The 10,991-nt window shown below is 43.7% G+C and overlaps 1 protein-coding gene across 1 annotated transcript; it reads left to right on the top strand.

The window, feature by feature from the left end:
* Positions 1 to 7,624: 7,624 nt before the first annotated feature.
* Positions 7,625 to 10,588, top strand: LOC145391823 (solute carrier family 22 member 13-like). Its single transcript, XM_080266310.1, has 3 exons — positions 7,625 to 7,807; positions 8,637 to 8,833; positions 10,354 to 10,588. Exons 1-3 carry the CDS (start codon positions 7,625 to 7,627, stop codon positions 10,586 to 10,588), a joined length of 615 nt encoding a protein of 204 aa, XP_080122436.1.
* Positions 10,589 to 10,991: the final 403 nt, after the last annotated feature.

Here is a 10,991-nt window from a genome sequence, read left to right on the forward strand (position 1 = left end):
GAGAAGCAAGCCCATGTTGATACAGAATTTTTTCCATATTAGCCCCAGAATCCCCTCCTGGTGTTAGTATGGCAAGAACTGGGAAATCTTGTATATCTATATATATATATATATATCCAAAACCATGGCACCTTCTACCTCCTCCTTTCTGCACACTCATATATGAACATGACCCTAAAGAGGACAAAACCGAACTTAACTCGTATTCAGACAACACAGTGTAACAAACCGGTTACGGGAACCTCTTATGTACAGGGAACAACAGCTGTTTCCTTGAAACATCTATGTTCTGTAAGAGTCTAAAACTAAGATCAAGGTGATTATTAGATGGAGTGTGACTAGGATTAATTATTTTGGGTAAGAGAGAGAGAGAGAGAGAGAGAGAGAGAGAGAGAGAGAATCATCTTTCATAAGTATTAAGGACGTTGATATGAACGACACACACACACACACACACACACACACACACACACACACACACACACACACACACACGTACAAAAAACAGATGACAGTAGGAATGTCCAAATATTATCAGGTCAAGAACTCTTCGGAAATTATGTCATGACTCTCAACATTCACACTGGTCGAAAAATTATATAAAGCGTTAGACAATGTCGTTTTTACCTAACCTGGATGTTGGGGAGGGTCGCCTTCGTATGGTGGCACCGATATAACTGAGCGGTGGAGATGCCAGGTTATACAAACGTCCCTCAACTCCCTCTTCCCCCAAAGGGAGAACAGTGGTCTGCAGGAGAGGGCAACTGAGCCTGCAGCCTACTGAGTTCACATTCAGATAAGCCAGGGGTTCCAACGACTATTACTACTACTACTCAAACCTGGCCTATACCTGCCATCCCTCTGTCTTAAACACGAAGTTGTAACAAAAGATTAACATTAAAAATACGATGATAGTCACGAAGAAGTACTATGGGAAGGTTGTTGAGCCACTGTATTATGTCGGTGGGTTAGGTGGTTTCAGCTGTAAAGGGACGAAAATCTGGGCTAAGCTGAGGAAACAAAGAGTAAGAGTGAATAATAAAAGAACACTGGATCATGCATAACTAAGGAGAACTCGACAGAAGTTATGGGAAAATAATAATTTACTGATTAGATAATATGAAAAATACTAAACAAGAGCGTCTGAAATTTGTTAGGGTATGTTCGTTCAGTGACACTAGCTTGTTACGGAACATCGTCCTCAGTCGAATATGGAATTAGGTATTTTCAGAAGTTAAAGCTAAGGGTGAAACCTAAGAGGTCTGGGGCCAATGAGATTCATAACGTTGTTGTTGTTGCTCTTAGCTGGCCTGTCTGGCCGAGCAGACCCATCGACAACAAGTATGCAACGCCTTTTCGTGGCTGACAGCGCCTGGTTCGTGTCGAAACTGGGTCCTTCGACACGACGAGTTGAAGGGAAAATGGAAGAGACATAGTCCTTAAGAGGATGAACTGTATATGAGTAGTAGTCTCAGCTTGGACTTCGACTACTTGATAAATGTAGTTGAGTTCCCCGTCTGGGAATGTTGTATAAAGTCATTACCCCCATGGTAGCACCTCTCGAGAAGATGGTAATCGTTCACTTACTACCTTTTCAGTGGGCTACTGGATGCAACACTTTGAACAAGGGTTACCCGGGAATATGTAGGGCAGGGGCGTCCATATTCCATGAGCCGAACACATGTTCCGGCCGCACACCCCAAGATTCATGACTGTAAGCCGTTTGGCGAGGGAAGGGAAGCTACGTACCCCTCCAGCAATACCTCAAGTGCATCAACCCTGGGCTGTATTCTCTTTGGCTCCCCTGACTCACTCAACTGAGTACAATCATAGAGTTAGCTGGAATATATTACTAACTGTGTGTGTGTGTGTGTGTGTGTGTGTGTGTGTGTGTGTGTGTGTGTGTGTGTGTGTGTGTGTGTGTGTGTGTGTGTGTGTGTGTGTGTGTGTGTGTGTACACTGAGAAGCCAAAACTTTTACATTCGGCATATATAGGTCTCTCTCTCTCTCTCTCTCTCTCTCTCTCTCTCTCTCTCTCTCTCTCTCTCTCTCATTATATCAACATACTCCCTCTGCTCTCATACCTCCATCTGTTCAGATAATTAACTCATACAAAGTCAATATCTACACAACTACAAGGAGGGATAAGGACAAAGCCGAACCTCACTTATGTAACTAGGCAACAGACATACTGTAGGCTACGAAAAAGGTTACAGGCAGCGCTGTTATCGTAAGAAACTGTAACTAAAAACACGTTCAGTAACATTAGCATACTTTTCACCTACTAAAAACTGTAAATGTTAAAGTCAGAGCTGATTCCTTTTTTGTATTTTATTATGCTGAGATGTGATGTTTTTATCCTTTTCATCTTAGCCTGACTCATCATTTCGTCCATTAACGGCTAATTTTTTTCCTCAGTGACCGAAAAAGACCATCCTTCGGCTCAGCATCCTTTCCACATCATTTCTTCGTGACTGGCATCACATTCTAGTGTTAAGCCATCGTTCTAACTCAGCATTCAAGACGGAGAGATGGCAATTTTGGCCAAGTTAGAGTAAAATGAGTATAGCAGTGAACCGAAACGGAGAAGTGGAGCGAGAGAGAAACTGTTTTTTTGCTGTAGTGGCCCCAGGTTCAACTAGACGTCAACCAGGTGGACTGCAAGCTATAATTTTCCTTGCCTCTTCAATCCTCCATCTTTTCTTCTGAAGATACGGGGGACAAAGGAGCGTGTGTATAACCAGGCAGTCCCACCGCTGCGGCATATCTTTAACACCCTGAGAAGCCGCCTCATACAACTTAGGGAGAAAAGTCATGTTGTTAAGGGGTTACTGGACAGTTTCCCACCTCTTTATCACAATGACCTCCTTGACCCGCGAGCTTTGACTTTTGATCGATGTCAACCAAAAAATAATCACTGCTCCTCATATCCCAAAACAATGCATGTGACAAGGTTTATACAAATCAGATAAGGAGTTAATAACATATTTTGTTAATATACACAGTATCATCACATCACCCTCAAACTCACATCACCCTCATTCATGTACCTCTCCACCTAGTCCCTCCACCTCATCTTCTACCTCCTCCTCTCCCTCCACTTCATTCCTTCATCTCACACCACTCTCTTTCATATACCTCTCCACCTAAGCCTCCCACCTCATCCTCGGTCTCCCTCATTCATATACCACTCCACCTCATCCTCTGCCTTCTTTTTTCCTTTCACCTCATCCTCAGTCCCCTTCATTCAAAAGCCGCTGAACTTTACCCCTCAGTCATACTCCTCTCCACCTCATTCCTCCATCTCACCTTCTGCTTCCCTCTCCCTCTCCACCTCATCACTCCACCTCATCCTCGGTCTCTTCCCCCTCCACCTCATCTCCTGGCCCCCTCATTAATATATCTCATCACCTCATCCCTCCATCTCATCTTCAGTCTCCCTGTCCCCCACCACCTCATCCTCGCTCTCCTCTCCTCTGCACCTGACATACTCTGTGACCTACCAGTAATTAGCAAAAACCCCTCTGCCCCACCATTCCCTGGCTAGATTGCTCTCTTTCTCATCATCAAACCAGCTCATAACTACATGGTGTTCCAAGCAAACCCGTCTCTCTGTCCGACCCACCTAGTTCCCCGGATGGGCATCATTTTCGCCTCCGTCTATAATTTTTTGCATAATGCCTCCCACCTGGCGCGGAGTCACAGTACAAATTTTCCCACTTCTTGACCTGTTAATATTTTGGTCATCAACATTCATGAGGCTTTTGTCTGTGTGAATGGATGGTCGTTAACAAATCCTTCACTGCGAACGGGTGTTTCTGTCTACCAGTCCTCGAATTTATCAGTCTATCATCTGGCTTCTATCTATCTATAATGTAGTTTCTATCTATCTATCATCCAGCTTCTGTCAGTCTTTCATTCAGTACTTTACTGGTCGACCAGGGGCGTGAGGGCCCAGAGCTAGGATGCTTAGTTCAGATATTTGGGGTGTGAATGACTAATCGCCTCTCCTAAGTGGTGGTATCTATTAATCATTCACTCGACCAATCAGTCAATCATTCTATCTATCTATAATCCCTGTATCTATCTGCCCGTGGCTTACAGTGAATAATTTTGCTCATAACTCATTGCAGTTTCATTGAAAAATATTGTTCCATCAAGTGAGTGGATAGCTGGTGTCCCTACCAACCACAACAGAGAGAGAGAGAGAGAGAGAGAGAGAGAGAGAGAGAAAGAGAGAGAGAAATATAGTTATCCTACTCTGAAGTATCCAACTAGTGAATTAAACTTAAGTAGTTTTAATCAAGGTGTCTTCGGTCGGTTTGTTTTCACATGACGGAACTGGGCCACTCCACAACTTAATACTAAGTCGCTGTTTCATAGGATATGCCTTAGGTACGAGGTGGGACTAGGGCTCCTTGGTTACTAGTCAGATCAACCCTCCAGTCTGACTACATCCGGCCATCAACTGAGCGGAAAGGGGTTACGGATCTTTGTCACGCTAAAACAAACGCACTAATGGAATGAGTCTCCTTGGTTACTGGTCAAATCCACCCCCCAGTCTGACTACACTCGGCCATAAACGCACTGCAAGAATGAGTCTCCTTGGTTACAAGTCAGATTCACCCTCCAGTCTGACTACACCTGGCCATTAACTGAGCTGAAGGGGGTTGGGAATCATCGTCAGATTAAAATAAACGCGCGATGGTAACCAAGGAGACTCACCAACCTGTTTTGCGATGTGTATAATTTAATCTACGATGACTTACCTCATAGTATAATATTCTGGATAATTTCTCGACTGGTTTTAATGTTATGTGTCATGCCAGTCTCTCTCTCTCTCTCTCTCTCTCTCTCTCTCTCTGTTTAGTTCTTAACCTGTTTGTAGCTGCACATTACTGCTGTCATCTGCTTTTTGTCAGGATGTGGAGGACTGATAGATAGACAGACTGACAGATAGATAGATACAGATAGAGACAGACAGACAGACACACAGATAGGCAAACATATATTTAAACCATAGGTAGGTAGTTAGGCAAGTATGCAATGAATAGGTAGATAGGTAGATATGTATAACTAAGCAGCCACAGATATATTACGTCGATCGATCGATCGATAGATAGATAGATAGATAGATGGCGGGTAGGCAGAAAGAGGGAACAGGCGTAGGGAAAATGGCCTGGGTGACAGAATGAAAGATGATAGGGAACAGTGTATGGCCCTTGGGGGAAATCAAGGTAGTGGAGAGAGAGAGGGGGGGGGAAGGAGAAACCACACAGATCTTACGCTCCTCTTTACTTGGTTGAACACTAATATTAACAGAAAGACTAAATAAAGGACTTGAGCCTTATTTCCGTACCCACCCACACCCAACCACACCCACGCACACATACCTACATCCACCAATACTGACCTACATCCACCCACACCCATCTACATCCACTTACATCCATCTACGCTCACTTATATCAACAAACATTCGTCTACAGCCACCTACATTCACCCACATATACCTACATCCATTCACCCACGCCAGCATTCACTTACACCCCACCTACACTCAACTCACACCCACCTACACCCCATTACACCCACTTTTACCTACAGTGGGACAGGGCTTGCGAACGGTACACCCACCTACAGCCCACTCACACCTACCTACAGTCACTTAACACCCACATACGCAAACTCATATCCACCCACACCAATGTCTATCTACCTCCCTACCTACATCTCAACTCACCTATCTTCCTATCTACCTATGCATCTGTTAACCAACCAACTAATCATGCAGTCAGTCGTTTAGCATCTACCTGTCTACCCACCTATCGATCTATCTATCAGTCTGTCTATTTATCTATCTATCCATCCATCTATCATCCACAGTGGGGCCTGGTATGTGAACGGAGCTGGATTCGGAGATGGGTTGTGACGTCATATCAGTTCGGCCTTGTGATTGGTGGACTTCTCTTTGGATTCGTCGCTGACAGGTGAGTGTATGTATGCGTGTGTGTGTGTGTGTGTGTGTGTGTGTGTGTGTGTGTGTGTGTAAACAAAAACTCTACACATTTACACATATATATGCAAATTATAGTCATCACTATCATCATCATAATCATCATCATCATCATCATCATCATCATCATCACCCCTTTAGGTGGGATGAGGAAGGGTACTGAAAGCCTTGCAACGTAAATATTACTTAATAGGAGAACCAATTAACAACATGCGCGATGTAATGGGCCACACACCCATTCATTCACCATCAAAGCCCTTGTAATCCTGGCTCCACTTGAAACGTACAGCTGTCCACACGTAGCTCCACAGTCATAGTAAATTAAAATAGGCACACACACACACACACACACACACACACACACACACACAAGGCTACTCCATTCTTCCATCCAATACTACATATTTGCTCATTTTTTCTGAACCTCCACAAATCCAATGGCCATCTGACGCAGAAAACAAAAAGATCCATTGCTACCATATCCTGTATCCATATAAATTCATGGTATATATATTTTAAGCATTTTAGATTTAAGCCTGTCAGAGAATGGTATTTTCGAAAGTCAAATAATACGATTGTCTATCTATCTATCTATCTATCTATCTCTTCCTGTCTACATGTTAACCTGTCTCTCTATCTGTCTAATAATTTTTGTGACGTTTTTTAGCTTAGTCGTGCTGCTAACATATGGTCTTGTTTGATCTATCTACCTACCCACCTACTTATCTATCAATAAATCGGTCCATCTATCTATCTATCTATCTATCTATCCGTACTGCTGCTAAAAAGATGGTTTCAATGTTGCTATATTCTGCGTCCTTATAAACTCGTGACATAGATACTTTAACTTATTTGAACCCAAGTCATTTTTGGTTTATTTTCACTACATCAACCATCGCCACACCACAACTACCACCATTAATACCATAACTGCAAAGCCACCACAATCACTACCACAAATACCAGCACCCAGCCACTACCACTAATACCAGCAGGTAGCATCATCACCGCACCAACAATCACAATCACCGCCGCCACCACCAACACCATCGTCGTTACCATCATCACCACCACCACCACACCTGCAATCATCCTCACCACCACACCTGCAATCATCATCACCACCACAACGAGCACTACAGCGACTGCAACCACCATCACCACCAGAACCAGTACAATCACCACCACAACCACCACCACAACCACCACCACAACCATCACAAAAACGATGATCAGCCTCACACAGATAGTCATCAACCATTTCCACGGCCAACATCACAACTACTACCACCACCATACAACCACACATAAAAACAACACAAACACAAACACATCTTCTCTGACACACACACACAAAAAAAAAGGGTTAGAAACAAAGGAACGAAAAACGCATTCTTGAAACAACACGTTCTAAGTCTTTGAATGACATGATCAAAGAACAGAAAAGATGGGGCATAACATCGAGAGAGAGAGAGAGAGAGAGAGAGAGAGAGAGAGAGAGAATGTGTGTGTGTGTGTGTGTGTGTGTGTGTGTGTGTGTGTGTGTGTGTGAAATTGCCCTCACTTTCATGTGTGTGTGTAAAACTTTCTCCTTAAATGTAAGCATCCATGTGTAACTCCCCTCTCTCTTACTCTCTCATTTTCTCACTTTCTCTATCTCCCAGGCTAGGGCGTCGCGGAGTTTTGGTGGTGGGTGTGGGCGCTGTGGGAGGCGTGGGCGTGGCTTTGCACTTCGTCAGGAGACTGGTTGTGTTCCTTGCCCTACGCTGTGTTCAGGCCGTTCTGGTCCAGGTGAGTAAGTGAGTAAGACAGTCAGTAAGGAGGTGAGAAAGTGAGTGAGAGAGTAAGTGAGGTGGGAAAGTGAGTCACAGTTGAGTAAACTATTCAGAGATGTGAGTCAGCTGTGTACAAAATGAGTCTAAGTGTGCGAACCATATGAGTCAATACATCAACCTCCAAAATGAGGAAGTTTTTCAGATGGGTGAGTCAGATATGTGAGTAAGCAGATGAATACGTGAGTTAGGATGTGAGTAAATGAGTAAAAAATGTGAGTGTGAAGGTAAGAGAGTCAGGAGGTAAAAAAGTCATAAGGTGCGTCAGGAAGTATGCAAGTAGGTCAATGGGTCAGTGAGACAGGTGAGTAAGTGAATCAGTGAGTGAGTCCCAGGGTGAGTTTGTGATTGAGTGAGTTTAGAAGTCTTTATTTAAGTAATCATGTGTACTCTCTCTCTCTCTCTCTCTCTCTCTCTCTCTCTCTGAATAACATAACCCCATCTTATCTTTCCGTTCCTCTCCATTTCTTCTATTACTTTCATTTCCTCTGCTTCCTCTCCCTTTCCTTACTCTCTTTCTTCCTCTCTCTCTTTTTTCTCTCCTCCCGTCCTATATGTCTCCATTTTCTGCATCCTCCAAGGCTTCTCGTTATCCAGTTTTTCCCTGTGTCCTCGATTACTTTGCAATTTAATTCTTTTTCTTTGTCATCTTTTCGCTTACGTCCTTTTAGCTTCATACGCCATTAACACTTTCTCTCTCTCTGTATGCCCGTCTGTCTGTCTGTCTGTCTGTCTCTGTCTCTGTCTGTCTCTGTCTCTCTCTCTCACCCCTTCCCCTTCTCCTACAGGGCATCTACGTAACAGGGTGGACGTTGGCGGGCGAGCTTTTTCCTCCAAGATGGCGTTGTCGAGCTCTAATCGCCTTTGGGATGACCAGGCCCTTGGGGGTGGCCTTAGGGGCGGGACTTGGCCTTTCTGTGCAACACTGGAGGGGGATAACTCTAGCAGCGGCTGTGCCTTTGTTGGTATCTTTGTCTTATTGTTGGTAAGTTATAGGTAGCAAATTTCACTCAGTTTTTATCTTGATCTGTCTGTCTGTCTGTCTGTCTGTCTCTGTCTCTGTCTGTCTGTCTGTCTGTCTGTCTGTCTCTCTCTCTCTCTCTCTCTCTCTCTCTTTCTCTCTCTCTCTCTCTCTCTCATACACTTTAGAGAGATAAGAGAAGGGAACTGGAACAAGGAAATGAAATGATAATGTAGCATGAACGAAAAAGTTCGAGAGAGCGAGAGAGAGAGAGAGAGAGAGAGAGAGAGATTACAGTACTGTACATATTTATCCTTCAGGACATAGATATTCTCTCTCTAGTCTGTTTGTTTTCACCTGATGGAACTGGGTCACTCGTGGTTGTATGAAATCAGCCAAGCCTTAGTTAGGAGACACTAAAAGTCTCCTTGGTAACTGGTCAAATCAACCAACAAATCTGACTAGACTTGACCATCAGCTGAGATGAAAGGAATTAGAGATCTTGGTCAAATTAGAATACAGGCATTATAACCGCCAAAGCATATGTCTTACCTTAGTGTTAAAGGATGAGTCTCCCTGGTTACTAGTCAGATCAAGCCTCAGTCACAAATGAATACGTTATGCCTCAGGGTAGTGTTAAAAGATCATTCAGGATAATAAATCAAAGTGAGTGACAAGTACATAATTAGATTTGGCGTTAGGCTAGATTACTGTCAAGGAGGAAATTGCTTGTCAGGGGTAGGTAGAGGAGGAAAGAGAGATGAAGAGGAGTGCGGAAGGGATATAAGGGAGGACAGAAGGGGTAGAAGGTGCTAGAGAGATGGTGAGGTGAGGAGTGAGGGAGCGAGAGAACGAGGACAGAGAGAGAGGGAAATGTTAACAGAATGAGGAAGAAAAAGGAGATGAGGTGAAGACAAGAGTGAGAAAGGGAGAGAATGGGGATAACAGAGAGATGAAGGGGAGAGAAGAATAATATGAGAGAGATGGGGATAAAAGAGAAATGATAGTGGAGGGAGAGAAAGGAGATAAAAGGGAGATGAAGTGGAGGGAAGAGTGAGAAGGGGAGAGAAGGAGGTAGAGAAGGGAGGGAATAATGATAAGTGTAAGGCAGGAAGTGAGGGAAGGAAGAGAGATAAATGGGAGATGCATGAGAAAGACGAAGTGAAAAAAAAGGAGAGATGGAGATTCGAGGGAGATGAAAGGGGGAGGTGATGAGAGAGAAGGGCGAGATGGGGACAAGAAGGAGGTGAAAGGGATAGGAGGGTGAGGAAACGAGAGAAAGGAGACAGAGAGGGGGGGAATTATAATAACCATACTGTGATACGTATGCTGTGATTGTGTCGCTTTCTGTGTATGTATGTATGTGAGATTAGTTCCTAGAGAGAGAGAGAGAATCTTTCAGTTAGCATTAAGGCCTGATCACCTTGTGGGTACCTTGTCTCTCTCTCTCTCTCTCTCTCTCTCTCTCTCTCTCTCTCTCTCTATATATATATATATATATATATATATATATATATATATCTTTCAAGTACCTCTCTCAACAGGACCATCCCAGAATCTCTTCGCTGGCTACTAACTAGAGGCAAGACTAAACGCGCCCGAGAAATAGCCCAACACATCTCCGCCCGCAACCACCGCCCACTCCCGCCCACTTTTCACGCCCACCTGGACCACCTCGCCGCCCACGAGTATCTGCGTGTGCCTTGGGGCAGCATTTGTACTCTATTTTGTACCCCAAGACTGCGCAGGCATACCATAGTTGTACTGTACCTGTGGTGAGTAGGTCTAAGGGTTTGGTTTTGATGGAGGTAATTAGAGCTCGTTAGAGTCAGAGATAGAGATAGAATTAGAGTTAGAGTTTGTACACTCTTCTGTACCCCGGGGCTTCCTAAGTGAAGGACAAATTACTCATATGTAGATCTAAAATTAGCTGAGGTTAGAACTAGAATAAGACCCCCAACTAAAAACAAATGCTAGAGACAGAGCTAGAATTAACGTTAGCCAAATTCAGTGCCTAAGTAAGAGTTAGAGGTAGCTTAAAAATAGAGATAGATGGCAAAGTTAGAATATTTAGAATATAAGCCCATAATCAGAGCTAGAACTAGTATTAAAGGCAGTCTAATTAACAGTATTTATTAGTTTCAGAGCTAGCTTTAGTCTTAGAGTTAGGATCCAATAACTT

The sequence above is a fragment of the Coenobita brevimanus genome, chromosome 20 (genome assembly GCF_032717465.1).
Source record: "Coenobita brevimanus isolate Jiangsu-jjx chromosome 20, ASM3271746v2, whole genome shotgun sequence".
Taxonomy (NCBI): domain Eukaryota; kingdom Metazoa; phylum Arthropoda; class Malacostraca; order Decapoda; family Coenobitidae; genus Coenobita; species Coenobita brevimanus.